General features: G+C 36.9%; 2 protein-coding genes and 1 pseudogene across 6 annotated transcripts in view; 2 read left to right on the top strand and 1 right to left on the bottom strand.

Annotated features, from left to right (window-relative positions):
- The window catches only part of LOC114914209 (auxin transporter-like protein 2), a 26,738-nt gene extending 18,105 nt beyond the window's left edge, over positions 1–8,633 (bottom strand). The window contains exons 1-4 of one of the 5 annotated variants that reach the window (XM_073258459.1): positions 8,495–8,633; positions 8,105–8,300; positions 7,722–7,873; positions 7,092–7,497 (exon numbers count right to left, since the gene is read on the bottom strand). In XM_073258459.1, coding sequence (XP_073114560.1) covers positions 7,279–7,497; positions 7,722–7,873; positions 8,105–8,300; positions 8,495–8,497 — 570 coding nt within the window. In that variant the 5' untranslated portion in view covers positions 8,498–8,633 and the 3' untranslated portion in view covers positions 7,092–7,278. Of the gene's footprint in view, positions 1–3,301; positions 3,998–7,091; positions 7,634–7,721; positions 8,301–8,494 lie in introns of those variants that run through there. The other 4 variants (XR_012141668.1, XR_012141666.1, XR_012141667.1 and 1 more) reach the window with 4 other exon arrangements.
- Positions 5,447–6,451, top strand: LOC140858192 (uncharacterized). Its single transcript, XM_073258460.1, has 2 exons — positions 5,447–6,089; positions 6,194–6,451. The coding sequence occupies exons 1-2, from the start codon at positions 5,447–5,449 to the stop codon at positions 6,400–6,402; spliced, it is 852 nt and encodes a 283-aa protein (XP_073114561.1). The 3' UTR covers positions 6,403–6,451.
- A 756-nt stretch (positions 8,634–9,389) lies between the features above and the next one.
- Positions 9,390–14,675, top strand: LOC105045892 (zinc transporter 5-like; annotated as a pseudogene).
- Positions 14,676–17,960: the final 3,285 nt, after the last annotated feature.

The raw sequence follows: 17,960 nt of genomic DNA, 5'->3' as shown, positions 1-17,960 counted from the left end.
AGATATAAACAGATCGGATCATATACGGATCAAATCAAAAAAATTTTAATCTGAACTTGATCTATTTATTAAACGAGTCAGATTTTGAAACCTTAACCTATGCTGTTTAATAAATAGGTTATCTGATCCAACCAGTATAACCTATTTATTAGATAACCCATCATCAATAAAAATAAAAAAAATGAAGAGACCCGTGTAACCTGTTTATCAGGTAACCCGTAACCCATTAAAAAAAAAGAAAAAAGAACAGAGACTAGAGAGATTCTCACCTTCGCTGCGAACTCGTTTGGCAGATTAACATCTGGATGATGATTTCGCACTCCTGGAGCTGCTGCAGGATGTAGATCCAGGCATCGTGGATAGAGAGAAAGAACCTAAGCTGACGGAGCTCGAGGTTTTCAGAGTAGTCGGAGAGGGAGATCTTGGAGATGTTGAGCTCCAAGATGCCGTCGTGGCATGTGGGTGAAGCTGAACTCATGGAAAGAGATGATGGCCCGCCCGTTGAATCAGACTTCCATCACCTGAATCTCCACCACCGACAGCCAAAAGGAGGCTCGAAGCGCCATCGTGAGAAGGAAGAATAGGCGGAGGAGGGCCATCATCACCACCGAAGGCTCCAAGTTCCCAGATATCGATCGCTCGATAATGGCGGCAATGGTATGAGCAGTCGATGGGAGCGAGCAGCAGAGCGAGTGGCGGAGGGGACGGTGCTACGGGGGCGACGGCATGAAGGAACTCGTGAACCTCGGCATATCGGCATGGAAGAGGGAGACGACGGGGGGTGAGGCGGTGAGATTTAGGCTTTAGGACTTTTTGGAGAAGGAGGAGGAACAGATGAGTAGGGCGATGGTCGATAGATCATGGAACTTGAAACTCAAAAAAGATCACAGCCGGTTAAAAATTAGAGCTCGACACGTGACCACTGATGGATCACGATCGATGGATCACAATCATATATGAAAATTCAAATAGCCGTTCAAATTTTACCACAGATTTATAGTCTAAAAATTTTAAATAAAAATTATAAATGAATTACACAGATTGGATGGATTGAAAAATTTAAATTCAAATCTGATTTACTTAATAAATGGATTAAATAGATCAATCTGTTTACAATTCGAATCTATTTAAATTAAATTTAAATATTTTTAGGACAGATCGAACGTGAATCAGATCGATAGGTCGGATCATATTTTATCATCTTTACTATTAAAAATAAAAAAATAAATTTTTTTTAAAAAAAAATTAAAAATACAAAGCACTTATTGCTGCTTTACTGGAAGGGCGGGGGAGTGGGCTACGAGTCTATTGATGGGAGTAATGGCACGGCTTACACGGTGATGGCATGGCCGCCGAAAGTGTAAAGTATGTTGGTGGCGCCGGTAAAGTAGAGGACCAGCTGGGAGCCGAGCGTGTCACGCCTTCAACTTGGCACGCAGAACACCATAAAAAATACCCCCACCGGTTAAAATAATTATGCCCCTACCTGCCTTGCTGGTTTTCATCGTTCCTGCTCCTTCCAAAGAAATTAACCTCCCGAGACAGAGAGGCGACGGGCCCCCGGAAAGCAAGCCGAACTGAACGGTCCCGCGATCATTACAAGGATGAACGGATGGGATGCCTGGCCGTGGATGAGAGCAGCGATGGTGAGGTAGCAGGCGGTGTAGGTGGTCATGGCCAGACCAGGAAGGACCATATCCGGTAGTTGTGGAGCGAAGGGATAACGAGAAATTATTGCCTGGACCATGCCCAGATAGACCAGCACATATCTCGAAGTACCTGTACGGTGGATAACGCGCAATCGGGAGTTCATGAAATACAAGGATGAATGTGGCGTGTTATTCACCGTGGGATTTAGCTTGTCTATCTGGGCGTGGTCCAGACAATAATTTCTCGGGATGAACACCGTGGTCGCGCAGCAGGCGCCAAATATGTGTGTCCCCTTCCTTTTGTCCAGCCGGTCGTCGATGTAGTACATTTTACCGTACCTCCACCGCAGTTATCATCCAAAAACATTTTGAGTTCCAGCCAACAATTGTCGGTGGCTAGCTATTTGAGGCACTGTTATTAAATCCGGCCCGGCCCGATCGATCGGACCGAAAACCCGATGATTCGATTAGAAGATCGGATCGATTATTTAATTAAATTATTTATACTTAAAATTCGGTTAAAATCGTATGAACCGACCGGTTGAACCGTAAACCGTCTGACCCAGTCTAACCCGATTGAGCCGTAAAATTAAAAATTAAAATTTTTTGATTTTCAAGTTCGACAGTTCGACTTCCCTTCCCGTCGTCCCTTCGTCTCTTTGTTCCCGAGCTCAAACCCCAGCGGCCCAACCTCAGCCAGTTAGCCCATCTTCCCTCGGCGTCATCGGCGACGAAATCAACAGCGGCAGCCGGCAGTGAAGGAGGAGAATCGAGTCTTCTCCGTCTTCGGTGAGTAATCTAACTCTTTTTTTTTTCCAAATCTCCGGAGTCCGGCAGCTCTGCTCCGTCCGCTTCCTCCAAGGCTCCAACCGCTTCCTCCGTTCGCTTCCTCCAAGGCTCCAACCGCGAGTCCGCGATCGCCCTCCTCTGCTCGCCCCCTCCCCTTCGGAGTCCGGACCTCCCTCTGCCTCTTTCTTCTCCGCTCGGCCGCCTTCGCCCTCCGCCTCCTCCTCCGCCGTCCACCTCCTCTTCCTCCGCTCGACCCCCTCCCCCCTCTGCCTCCTCCTCCGTTAGCTCCTTCCCCCCTCCGCCATCTCCTCCTCCTCCGTACGCTCGACTCCCTCCCTCCTCTGCCCCCTTCCCCCTCTGCCTCCTCCTCCCTCGGCTCCCTCCCTCCTCCGCCGCCTCCTTCTCCTCCTCCGTATGCTCGACCCCCTCCCCCCTCGGCCTCCTCCTCCGCTCCGTTCCCTCCCCCCTCCGCCTCCTCCTCCTCCTCCGTACGCTCCCCCCTCTGCCTCCTCCGCTCGGCTCCCTCCCCCCTTCGCATCATCCTCCTCCTCCTCCTCCATATGGCCGTCTGTATGCCATATCTTGAAAATTTCTAATATCTCATATGCATTGCTGGCATCGCAACGTCTCTTGAAAGATACATGCATACAAATCATAGTATGATGCGCATGCTGTATATTTTCTGTATCAAATTTAACTCGCTTCTTGTAAATGAAGATTATGCATTTGGCACGTCAAATTTAACCTGCACCTAGTAAACAAATGCAGTTTGCTAAACTACTTGTTTTCACTCTGACAAAAGTTTCATTAATTCATTTAATACATAACATGCATGCATGCATACAGACATATAAGTATAGATTCATTAGTAAATGATGATTCTCTTGCAAATCAATAAAGCTTCAAACCAAATGGAATATGTGTTTATGCGCACATATTAGATGACAATCTCTCATCTTGTTTGACAAAATATACTGGAAGAGTAACATTCCACTTTGCAATGCAATTCTCTTTTCACTTCAAACCAAATGCCCCAAAAAATCATATGGGATATAATTAGGTTGTTGCTTGAAAGTTTCTTATGTCCGACAGTACCTTTCCAAAAAAAAAAAATGAAAGTAGATCCAAGGTTGCTCAACTAATAAACATCAATCACTACATCGCTCGGAGAAATTTCTTCCTACTAAGATATTACAGCATTTTGTGGTGGATGTCCATGAGCTACTTGGAAGATGGGTGACATCATCAATGCTTTCATTTTCTGATCAGCAACGAAAATATTGTCGGAACGGTCCGTTTTGCAGGATGATTTGGCATTCTGTCGCAATAATCATGTTGCAAATCCTTTTCAGCTATACTATTGCATGATGATCACTTCAGGTGGTATTGATCTTCTGTAAGCCCAGCACCTAATACTTGAACTCAGCCCCTCACCTCTTTTGTCTAGTGTGAGTGTGTGACTGTCTGTAGACACGGCAAAAATTTTTTTTTTTAAAATACTGTGTGACTGACTGACTGCAGTGTCACAGTAACACTAGACACCACAGTACCGTAAACACCTGTGAACATGAAATTTTTTTTTTTTAATGATGCTATGCTGATTGATACAGTAAATATTAAATATTATTTTTTTAATTTCTGTAATCTGTGATCACTGTGAGTTTGACTCTATAGGATCATGAGAAAAAAAAAATTTGGATAGAAATGAAAAAAGATGTCGATGACTTGATCTTGTTATTTATTTATTTTATCTTCTACTTATAAATTATAGCTTAATTTAATTTTCTTTGCAGATTATCAAAATGACCTTTGTTGAGGAAAGTATGCCATCCATGGATGATTCAAGTAATACTTCATCCACTCAAATAACTGGGGTTAGAGGTAAAAGTGATTCTGCATGGAATCATTGTAGAGAAACTCCTGAACTTAGTGGTAATACCAAAAGGATGAAGTTGGCATGCTTGTATTGTGGAAAGTCATTTGCTGGTGGTGGGATCAATCACTTCAAACAACATCTTGCAGGAGTAAAAGGAGAAGTAGAACTATGTCGCAAGGTGCCGACGGATATTCGCCATCAAATGATACAAAATTTTCAAGCTATTAGTGAGAAGAAGAAAAGAACAAAGGAAATGGGTGAAGATTACAATCCCTTTAGTGCAAGGCATAAGGAACATGAGGAACAAGTATATTATAGGCAATTAGGTGAAGATGATGACATACAAGAAATTCCTCCCTCATCAAACAAGTCTACGGGTAATACAAGAGGTAAAAATATAGAAGGTGGAAAAGGAAAACAACTAGGAACAATTGAAAATTATTTCATGCCAAGAACAACTCCTGGTGCTCAACCAACTATAAAAAGCTTGTTGCAAAACAAAGAAGCAGTTGAAACGTGTGATCTTGCAGTGGCAAAATGGATGATAGATGCATGTGTGCCATTTAATGCTGTCAACTCTAAGTATTATCAGTGCATGATAGATGCAATAGCTAGTATGGGGCCTGGTTACAAAGCTCCAAATTTTCATACTGTTCGTAGTTATTTGTTAACCAAGAATGTTGATGAGGTGAAAAAGTATGTTGAAAGCTTTCGTGCCACATGGAAGAAAACAGGATGCACAATCATGGCTGATGGATGGACAGATCAGTGTAGGAGAACTTTGACTAATTTTTTAGTTTATTGTCCTAGAGGGACCGTATTTTTGAAAAACGTGGATGCTTCAGATACCTCAAAGACAGCTGATATGTTGTACAAGTTGTTCAAAAAAATTGTCATGTCCGTTGGTTTTGAAAATGTGGTTCATGTAGTGACTGATAATGCTGCAAACTATGTTGCTGCTGGTAAAAAGTTGGAGCAAGACTTTTCTACACTTTTTTGGTCACCTTGTGCTGCTCATTGTCTTAATCTCATCATGCAAGACATTGGCAAGTTAGTTTCAGTGAAGAACACCGTAGCCCATGCTGCAGGTATCACAAAATATATTTATAATCATTGTTATCCTTTATATTTGATGAAAAAATTTACGGGTGGAAAGGAGATAATTCGTCCGGTACCTACACGTTTTGCTACCAATTTTATTGCTTTACAAAGCATATTGGGCCACAAAGATGCATTAAGAACAATGGTGACTTCTAGAGAGTGGACAACTTCAGCTTATGCTAAGGATAGTAAAGGAAAAAAGCTCACCGATGACGTGCTTAATTCTCTTTTTTGGAATGAATGTGCAACCATTGTTAAACTAACAGAGCCTTTAATTCGAGTTTTGAGGATTGTTGACAGTGATGATAGACTTTCAATGGGTTACTTGTATCATGCTATGCATCAAGCTAGAGATGAAATGATCAAGAGATTTAGAAGGAGAAAGATTGTAGTTGAACCTTATTTGAGAATAGTTGATTCTCGATGGAATTTGCAATTACACCAAAATCTTCATGCAGCTGGGTTTTGGTTGAATCCATGTTTTCAATATGACTCAGAACTTATGGATAAACATCCTCGTAGTGTTTCTGGACTCTTAGATGTCATAGAGAGATATTCATTTGGTAATCCAACCTTGCAGGGGAACTTAACTAATGAGATGAGATTATTTAGAAATGCAGAAAATGACTTTGGACGCTCATCGGCTATAAATGATCGAAGTCGCTTGGCTCCAGGTAAGCTTGTTCCTTAGTTATGTTCTTATACTTTCATTAGTTTCATTGATATAAAGTTTTTTCAATTACATTCTATTTTAACAAATACAATATTTTGTATCTAGATGAATGGTGGGTCACCTATGGAAGTTGTGCACCTAATTTGCAAAAGTTAGCTATTCGTGTTTTAAGCCAAACTTGTAGTGCATCCGGGTGCGAGAGAAATTGGAGCATCTTCGAACATATTCATTCTAAAAGGAGAAATAGGTTAGAGCATCAAAGGCTTAATGATCTAGTATTTGTACACTATAATTTGAGACTACAACAAAGATAATTTTATTATGAATGATATCCAATTGCTTGTATTTATTTCTTGTTATTTAATTTTCAAACTAACAAATATTAAATACAGGTTTTATTTCAAGGGTCGCAACTATGATCCTATTGACTTTGAATTGTTTGGTGATAATGATGCGTGGATATTAGTCGATGAGCCATCGGAGTTAACTAGTGAGGAATTAGAAATTTTTCACCGTGAATTGGCATCATGTTCTATTCAAGAAAATAATAATAATGGTGAGCGAATTATTTTATTATATAGTTTATGAATAAAATATTATTACATATGATTTTTCTTTTTAACTTTTTGTTAAATTTATGATTTTGTAGATATATTGAACTTGGAAGATTTGGATGGTGATGATGGTGAAAATGATGAAAATGATGCGAATAGGAGAGAAGATGGAGGAGATGAGAACATTGCAACTCAAGAAGATGTTTTTGCAAATATTGACATAAATTTCAGTCCATTAGCTTGAATTTTTATGTTGTGTACTTGTTTATCATTTTTAACTTTTTTTTTTAAAAGATATTGAAGTGAAATGTCGTACATTATTATGTACTTGTTTGTTAAAACTTTTCATTTTACTAGCAGATGTGGATGGTTATGTTTTAAACTACTAGTTATTATGCATTTATAACTTTATGCCATTAAATCTTTATATTCATCAATATTTTAGTCTAATTATTTATATTTATAGGATTACAGTTTTGTTTCATTTGTATTTTGATACTTGTAGCATTGGAATATATATTATCAAGACTATTATTGTATTTCTGGATATAAACAGGTTATTAAATTTTAGATTTTATGATTTGTGCATTGACCCGCCGGTTCAACCGTTGACCCGACGGTTGGACCGCTGACCCACTAACCCGGTGCCTTATCCGAGTCAAGGCTCGGACCGGATTTAATAACTTTGATTTGAGGTTTTGAACTTATTCCGGAAGTCGGATTGGATTGGAAAATAGAAGAAGAACAAGTATGCCTGGCACAAGCAATCAGCTGGATAACGGAGCCGAAATGAAGAAAGGTACAGTCGAAGGCTTTCCAGCAAGGCCCCGGCAGCCCATCCAGCACCTCGAACCACTGCTCGCAGAAAGCGGATAAAAGGGAGAGAAGGATATTTCCGTCAATTTAGTGCTCGAATTTTGTTATGTCCAGCGGGGGGAGTGTGGGCGTTTTTGCAAATTTGATGACAAAAAATTCCAGATTCCAGAGGATCCTGGGTGGGGCGCGGGACGGAGAAATTAAGAGGGAGGCCGGAAATGGATAGGAGAAGCAAAACAGGGCGCGGAGAGGAAGAAACAGACCTGGATGACGTGATTCTTGAAGCTGACGTTCTCCTTCTCCTTGCGGTTCGGTGCTCGACGTAGAGCAGCTGGAGCAGCACGCCTGACAGCATCCCCAGCTGCGAGAACGAGCACGGCAGCGTCAGCAGAACTTGGGCCACCTGCGCGCATGCGTGATGACAAGACCAAACGATCAGATTCCATATAAATACGAATTTTAGCCGACCCTATTTTGTTTCTCCAAAATAGATGAGCAAGGGATTCGATCGCAAAATTATTAGAATTAAAACGATTCAATCTGACTACAAGGGGGAAAAAGTCAGAGGACAAGCGGTAAAAACAAAAGAGAGTGAGTGAGAGAGAGAGTAAAGGAAACAAAAAGAAAAAAATGGTGGAAGACGCATATGTTTGATTGGAGGCGCAGCTGAACCAGGCGTCCCAGACGGAGCCAGCCTGCCAGAGGAGGCTCTTCATGCTGAACATAGGCTGTGGCTCCTCCGACCTCTCCTCCTGCTTCTTCCCGTTACCGTCCTGCTTCGTTTCGTTGAAGCTGCCAACGATGGCCTCCCTTGTTTTGATTCGTCCGGTCAACGAGAAAATCTATAGGAATGGCATAAAAAGGAGAGCGGATCCCATCATTCTCTGGTCTCTAACTTCATTCAAAAGGGAACGTAAAAGATCTTTACCCAAAAAAAAAAAAAGAACGTAAAAGATAATGATAAAAAAAATTTGCTCTCTGAACACCAGATGAGCTTGAAAGTAGGTCCATTGATTTAGTGGGGCTCGGCACTGACCATTTGCCTTTTGGTTCAATTTTCCACCGGAGCTCAATCTAGTTCCAAACGTGACCACCGTTTTTTACTGGATAACTTTGATCGCTCGGAACCCATTTTATGTGCAATTTTGGATCGAGTTCCAAGTCCAGGTAATGTTTTAAGTGCTGCCGCGACTCGGAAAGGAAACACGGCGTTCCCTCTTTCTTTTATGTGTGGCGCACGGCCGGCCAAGCCTAGGCGATTGACTTGACTAACAAGCATGGTCGCAATGGCGACATTCTGTCGACACTCCGAAAGCTAAGTTACGCATGAAAGCATCCGGCCTTTCAATAATTAGTTCAGAGATTTTGAACCTTCTATTACCACTCCTTTTTTTTTTATTTTTAAACTCCTCTCAATGACTCATGCTCAACCTGACTCAATCCCAGCATATTTCTAAATATACGAGGAAGCAAATTAATACCTGATTGTCGATTAGGTAAGCTAATCAAATTGGAATTGACCTAATAGGATCAGAAGAATTCAATTTAACTTGAACAAATATCCTTTAAAAGAAGAATTTTCTACATGTAAACACAACAAATGATGTTTTGGCTACATGTCTCACTCAAATATGACCGAAATTAGTTAGAAGGGCTGAACCTAGACAAAATCCAACCTACTTCAAATAATAATTAACCATTATTAAAAATTGTATAGATAATAAAACGAGATAATCTGATATGAAAACCAAAACCCAAAACCCAAACTACATATAAGTCTACTTTGTGAGATCCAAAGACGATCAAATCCACTTGCGGCAAATCTTGGTAAAAAGAGGCAGGAAGGGTGTAGATTAAAAGATGATGTAGTACGATATCAGTTCCATTTAAAAAATAGGTCATAATCTTAAGGCGTCCCCCTTCATCGCCACTACGCTGCATGTTCCAACGGCCCGAACCGCTTGGATGTGCTCATTCCGGCGATATTTTCCAATAAAAAAAATCTCATTTCGACGATATTTCCAAGTACACTTTCACACCTCTCTCTCCTATGAAAATCCCCACTCCCTTACGCCGCTCTTTATTCCAACTTCACCACCCTCCTCGCTTCTTTCTTCGCTCCTTCCAATCGATGATGAGACCCCTAGCCCTCCTCTTCTTCATCTCCCTCCTCCTCTTGCCTCTTTTCACTGTCGCCGGAGACTGCGACTGCTCCACGGACGACGAGGACCGGAACAAATCCAAAGCCCGGCCGCTCAAAATCGTGGCCTTCTTCTCCATCCGCCATTGGCGCCTGCCTTCCGATCTTGAGCAAATACATCCCCGCTCTCAGTCCGGAGAACGATATCTTCTTCGTGGTCAAAGCCTTCGCCGCCGGCGTCATACTCGCCACTGGATTCATCCACATACTTCCGGACGCCTTCGAAAACCTGACCTCGCCGTGCCTCAATGATAACCCGTGGGGGCAATTTCCGTTCGCCGGATTCGGGGCGATGCTTGGTGCCCTAGGGACGCTGATGGTGGATACTCTGGCGACGAGTTATTTTAGCCGGACGGCGAGGGCGTTGGGTGATGAGGATAACAAAGGGGATGCGGAGATGAGTGGGCCTGCGGGAGATCATGTGGTCCACGTCCACGCCACCCACGGGCATGTTCATGGGCCCGCCGTGGATGGCTCCGAGAAGCTTGTGCGCGATCGCATTATCTCCCAGGTGTTTTTTTTTTTTTTTAATATTTTTTTCAAACTTTATAGTTATTTTTTAGGGCAAATGTACGAAAATTTTTTGTTTGAATTTAAACTTAAAAATAGTTCCTCAACTAAGTTTCACTTAAAAGCAGCTCCTCAACAACATTGAAAAATTAAAAAACAGTATTGCCTTATTGTAATATAATACTACTTTATTATAAAATAATACTACCTTATTATGATATAAAAATATTATAAAACAGAACTTTCTTATTATAATACAGTACTACCTTATTATAGAACCATACTATCTTATTATAATATAACACTATTATAAAATAATACTGTCATATTATAAAACAACACTGCGATATTAGAAAATGATACTACCTTATTATAAATCAGCACTGCGTTGCGTATTATAAAACAACACTGGGATATTAGAAAATAGTATTGTCTTATTATAAATTAGTATTGCATTATTATAAAATAATACTGTCTTATTGTATAATCGTATTAAGGTATAAGGGCATGACAGTCATTTCAACTAGAAATGGAGAGTTGCTTTTAATTTATGTTTAAAATGGAGAGTTACTTTTAATTTAAACTCAAGTGGAGAGCTATTTTTAATTTAAAACATAAAATAAAGATTTTTATTTAGTTTATAATATTTTTTATATTACATCAAAAAAAAAATCTCTTTCATTGGTTAGGCCGATAATAAAGAATCTTGATACTACTCATTTTTTTAATATTTTAAAAAGATTGTCAATTTTCTGCATCAAAAAAAAAATTATCAATTTTCACCTACACACATGTACTAGACATATACACCCATGCACGCACACACGTGTGTGTATATATATATATATGTGTGTGCACGTATACATATATACACATATACACATGTATATATATATATACGTATACATATATACATATATACTTATACATATATACATATATACTTATACATATATACATATATACATATACATGTATACATCTACGTATATACATGTATATATATATATATATTACGTATATATATATATATATGTATCATGTGTGTGTGTGTGTGTATATATATATATATATTTATTTATGTATATATGTATATATGTATGTATGTATGTATGTATGTATATATATATATATATATATATATATATATACATATACATATGTATAGATATATATATATACATATACATATGTATAGATATATATATACATATACATATGTATAGATATATATATACATATACATATGTATAGATATATATATACATATACATATGTATAGATATATATATACATATACATACATAGATATATATATACATATACATACATAGATATATATATACATATACATACATAGATATGTAGATACATATACATACATAGATATGTAGATACATATACATACATAGATATGTAGATACATATACATACATAGATATGTAGATACATATACATACATAGATATGTAGATACATATACATACATATATATATATATATATGTATGTATATATACATATATATATATGTATGTATATATACATATATATATATGTATGTATATATACATATATATATATGTATGTATATATTACAGACATATATATATATGTATGTATATACATACATAGATATATAGATACATATACATATATATATATATATATATGTATATATATACAGATATATACAGATACATATACATATACATCTATATATACATATACATAAACATATATATAGATAGATCGATATATGTACATATGCATATACATATCTAGAGAGAGAGAAAGACACACACACACACATACAAATATACACCCATATACACACACACAGACATACATACACACATATACACACACACACACATACAAATATACACCCATATATACATACACATACTGTATATATATGTGCACAAATATTTTTTATGTATGTGTGTATTTTCTTTTTATTTCTTTTTCGTTTATGCAAGGTGTGGGTTAGCAGCAAGTTAGTTAGCGGCCAAGTTGGTGTGAAGCTAGGTGGATTGCAGGTTATGGTCCATCCAGATGTCCAGTATCATCCTCGTGAAATAATCAAATATATGAAAATATACTCTTAAAGTTAAATCAACTATTTCTCTGACCATTTTTTTGTATCTTTTTTACTGAATTTGTTGAAACTATATAATTGTATTACCTTTCAGATACAATTGAAAAATCAAATAATTTTTTAAGAAAGATTTTCTAATGTCACTATAAAGGTAACTTGCAGGGATTGGATGCGTGTGGTGCAGGTATTGGAGTTGGGGATCGTGGTCCATTCGGTGATAATTGGGATATCGCTAGGTGCACCAGATAGTCCCTCTACCATAAGGCCCCTGGTAGCTGCTTTAAGCTTTCATCAGTTCTTTGAAGGCATGGGCCTTGGAGGATGCATTGCTTAGGTATGATTTATTTGGATTCAAACCTAACAAATCATTTTCAAGTAGATTTCAGGCCAATAATTATTCTTTAAAAGGTAGAGACTAATGCTGTATTAAGTAGACCGCTGATATTCAAATTCTTATCTAGATTAGGTTTAATTAATCCCATTTATTAATCAATCAAATGTATAGTAGATCCCAGCATGCTAGTTGAGTCAGCTGGACAATGTACCGAGTAATACTATTTGGCTCTAATTGTTTGCATATGAACTGTCTTCTTGCCATATGATAAAAGGAATTGGTGGAACTCAAAGATGACTGGTGGATTAATTATGAAGCTGTTAGGTTACTGACTGTACCAGAGAACTAGGATCCACAATCTCTCTCTTCTTTTTCCTTTTTTTTTTTTTTCTTTTCTTTTTTTTTTTGAGGTAAAATGGGCTGATGTAGGCTAAATAGTGGGAAGGCCCTCATGTATACGATGATTAGAAATATCTGAGCAAAGTGTAGATTATATTATTACACGAATATTATTTTGTTAAGAATTAAAGTGGTGGCATCCATGTAAGATATTAACCTTTAAAGGAAGGTGAATGCATTTCGCAAAATAAAGGGAGTTGAACGGACCACAGATTATGACCATGTCTAAGACTGCCGGTCATAGTTGTTTAATTATATAAGAAATGATTAAAGTAGTTAAAATATTATTATCTAACTTGGTAAGGTAGCTTTGTGGTGAACCAACTTGCAATAGACAAAGCTTTTGCAAGGTAAATAATTAGCCTACTAACTAATCTTGATAACTATTACTAGTTTTATAGCAGGTTTTGGAGGTCATGCTCCTATTTGCTGTAGTATCACAATTTTCTTTTTTTTCCTTTTTTTGAAGAATGTTGATGGGATGACTTCAACAATTTCATCAAGATGATTCTAGTATTATTAAGTCAAATTTTTGGAAAGATAACATTTGAATATAGAATCTTCACCAAATTAAAAAAAATATATAATTTGATATGTCGTATGCTTATTGGTATTGGTCGCAACATTATTTATTTTATTGATTTACTAAAAAAGGAGGTTGGGATGCCTGCTGATATTACCTTTTAATTTGGAGAGGAATAAAATTGGACATAGATTTGTTATCTTATATGATATATTCATATAAATCAAGTGTTATAAAAGTGTTCACCATTAAATATAGGTCGAATATTGTGGTCACTAGATTTCATACACCAATGTTTTTCATTTTTCTTCTTTTACTCAAATTCAAAATTGTAGATGAAATTTTCAAATGCCTAGTTGCGATGACCTTGCATGCTAGATTCATCATGTTAGCTAAAATATTTATTCTTTCTCCTTCCCCATTTGTTTCTAAGCTTTTTAGATCATTGAAAATTATTAAGCTATCTTGCCTTTTCCTAATTGATCGCTTTCCATTTGATCATGTAATGGGTCAAGAATAATTCCCCATTGGAGGTTTAGTTTATGCAATGATTTTACTTAAGAGCCTATTAAAAAAAAAGATTTTATTCAGTACTATTTATGGTATCCCATATTACCATCCAATTTTTAACTTTTATAACTAACAATGAACTGTTTTATACTATAGGCAAAATTTAAAATCAAGTCAATGGCAAGGATGATCCTCTTCTTCTCCCTCACAACTCCTGTTGGAATAGTAATAGATTTTCGAATATCATCTGTTTATAATGAGAACAGTCATAGTGCTCTAATCATTGAAGGCTGTCTCAATTCAATAGCTGCAGAAATTTTAATCTACATGGCTCTTGTTGATCTTCTAACCGAAGATTTTATGAATCCAAAGGTACAGAGCAAAAGAAAGCTACAATTTGAGATAAATATCTCCCTACTTATAGGAAAAGGCTTAATGTCTCTTCTCGCTAAATGGGCATAGAAAGATTTAAATAGATTGGGAGCTTGGGTCCTAAATTTTTTTCCTAATTCCTTTCTTTCCCTCGTTTTCGTACTCAACTTGTGCTTGGTTGATAAATAAGAGATATTTTCATTTTTCTTTTTCTCTCCTCTCTTGTGAAGCAGGAAGTTTAAGCAATCTATAATTTAAAATATATGTTTACATCTTGCTAACGTGCGTTTACATCTTGCAGTCGAAAGCTAGCACTTAAAAGATAGTAATAGGATTACATTCTGGGTCAAGTAGCTCTAGATCAAAATTTGAAAAGAAATTTATAGATATACATACATACATACATATCCATATCTACATATATATGTATATGTATATCTATGTGTATATATATATACAGTGCCGGAGCGTAAGAGAGACCAGAGGGGGCCACTGTCCCTCCAAAAAATTTTATAAATACTTATTATCTATATATTTATATATATAGTGGTCCTTTGAATATTTTAATTTTACACACATTGCAAGTCCATCAGCTTGAGAAAAGATCATATAATTAATTTATATATTAATTTTTTATTGAAAATAATAAATTTTTTAAAGAAAGAATAGTTATTTATTTATTCTTTAATCCTTTATTTATTCTTTAACCTTTAATGTGGAAGAGATTATTGAGATTTTTACATAATCAAAATCATGTTACAGGTGACATAAGATAATATTTTTTATTTTTTTTTATTTATACATAAAATAAAATATTTATTGACATATATATATACACACATATATACATATATATGTATGTATGTACGTGTGTGTATACACATATATACATATATATATGTATGTATGTATATATATACATATATATACATATATATGTATCTAAACGCATGTGTGCACTCACGCGCACACACATACACACACATACACACACACATATATATATATATATATATATATGTATATGCGCGCGCGCGTGCAAGACTAGTCCGATTGCTCAAATAGTTTATGGCATCCTTGATTATGCTTTAATAATAATCCTATTTTGCATGTCTCTTGCCAATTTCCCTATCGCTGATATAATAAGCCTAAAGGTCCATATAGTTGGATGACTCCAGGTGGGATTATATGCATCCCTTCTTACAGGTGCTGGGTTGATGTCGCTACGTGCTAACCGAGCTTAGGATTGGAACGACAATCGGCATCATCATGAACTAATTCATGATATTTTCCTTTTTTTTTTTAAGTTTTTATCATGAATAGATAAATGATATTTTCTAGCTATCAACTCTCTGTGAGTATGTCTCAAATCTAATGCTAATAAAATACTATAAACCCATCCTCCCCACAATCCTAAAATGCTATAGTTTTACCTCTTACAGCTCTAAATCACATTTCCATGTTCCAAACTCCCTCCTCTCTCTCCCCGGCGTCCCCGCTCCTCCTCCTCTAACCATGAGAACCTGTGCTTTCTCGTCGTCGTGGGTCAGCCCTTGCATATATCCAGCCTAACTTTATGTTGGAGCCATTGTTTCCGTTCTGTCACTGGGCTTCGTGGGCTGGCCCATCCTATTGACACTTCAGCTGCTAAGATCTCTCTATCCAAATTGGAAGGCAAATTCTTTATGCACCGTAAGCGGTGTAGAAAATCCGACATGAAATGCACAATCTTATCCGATTGATTCATATAATTATTATTTTTCAACACGTATTTAATATTTACAGATCAATTTTTTTGTTTAAAAATTTTTTATGACAAAAATATTTTTATTTTTTTGATAAAATTATGACATTCTATGTCCATATTATGATATCTTATGTCGAAAAAATCATAATTTTTATCCACAGGATGTCATAATATAACGCAAGATATCATAATATGCACAGGATGTCATAATTTTTTTTTAAAAAATAGAGATATTTTCGGTATTCAAAATTTTCAAACGAAAAGTAAAACTATAGGCATTAAATGCGCATTGAAAAACGATCGGACAAAAATGAATTTTTCATATTATGATATCTTGGATCATATTATGATATTCTGGACTATAATACGTCACACGATGTAATAATTTTTTTTCAAAGAACAGAAATATTTTCGTCATACAAAATTTTTAAACGAAAAAATCGATCTATAGGCATTAAATGTACGTTGGAAAGCGGTGATTACGTAGACTAATCAGACAAGATGGTGCACTCTACATCGAATTTTCTACATCATTTGCGGTGTAAAAAAAAATTTTCAAATTGAAAACTACCAAACAGAAAATAAACATCCAAAACAAATTAATCAGTTATTAAATATTAATAAAATATTCATCTTCGAGGATTAAATAGAAAATTCTATAATGAGCTAGGTTCCATGCTCCTAGCGAGCAACACATTTCCTTGGACAAGAGTGCAGGTGCGAGAATCTATACTTGCATCTGTCACAAAGGCAAAGATAAATTAGACATGACCAGAGAAATAATTACGCATCTCTATGTCATCCTTTGCCCGTAACATCAGCCCCACAAGAAATAGGACATCTTAAACAGTAGTAACCTCGAGATTCCTAGAAGCTCGTCATGCACAGCATGTGCCCGCAATAATTTAACAATTTTTTTTTTAAAACTTTATAGTCAGACATGCATGACCTTAAGAAAAAAATGTAGGGCAAGGGCCATTATATGTTGGATGTGGCCATCCTTCTTTTCATTAAAAAAAAAAAAAATCTGACCTAAGGTCTCATCCAGCTAACAGCTAGACAAAAATTAAATAATAAATAAATAAATTTTATGTCAAACATAAGAACATCATGTGGCTCTAATACACTCCCATTTGGATGCTTGATTTCTCCATGGTACGCACATGGTTGGAAGAGTTAAGGGGAATGGAAAAGATAGGAGAAGTATAAGTTCTATTTAGCATTTAGCAATCACAAGATTTTGAGACCATTGGGATGGTTTCAAAAGATAGTTTCTGATATTCCAAAATTGTGAGGATGGTTTTGGTTGAAGTTGTTAATTAAGAGTGCAAGATGCTGTAGTCTCTCCGGTTTCATTTGTTCTCCTTTTTCTTTTCATTTTTTTTTTCCAATTCTGATTGCCTCAAGTTTGTTTAAAGGATATTAAAATAAATTAGGGATATAAAATCCAAACGGAGCATCAAAATCGCCACACTCTATGGACCATATATTGGTTTCGACAACTTGACTTCTAATCTGGCTATTTATCAGGTTGCACATGTTGAAAAGGGAAACAAAAAAAAAAAAAAGAACTTGTTGCGGCCAATTGTCTCGTCGCCCGATCGCCGGAAAGCGTGCACCTGCAAAAGAAAGTCCGCACTGACTGGAGGCGGCTCCGGCGGAGATCCTCTGACGGTCAAGTCAGAGAGGTGACTGGGCAACAGTGAAATGCGGACAGAGAGCTCTGAGGAAGAGAGAGAGAGAGAGAGAGAGGGGGAGAGGCGCGAGCCTGCGTATCTGGGAGAGACGGACGGATCCCCCTTTGCACT

Source organism: Elaeis guineensis, chromosome 5 (genome assembly GCF_000442705.2).
Source record: "Elaeis guineensis isolate ETL-2024a chromosome 5, EG11, whole genome shotgun sequence".
Classification (NCBI taxonomy): Eukaryota; Viridiplantae; Streptophyta; class Magnoliopsida; order Arecales; family Arecaceae; genus Elaeis; species Elaeis guineensis.
This window is presented reverse-complemented; position numbering and strand designations above follow the sequence as displayed.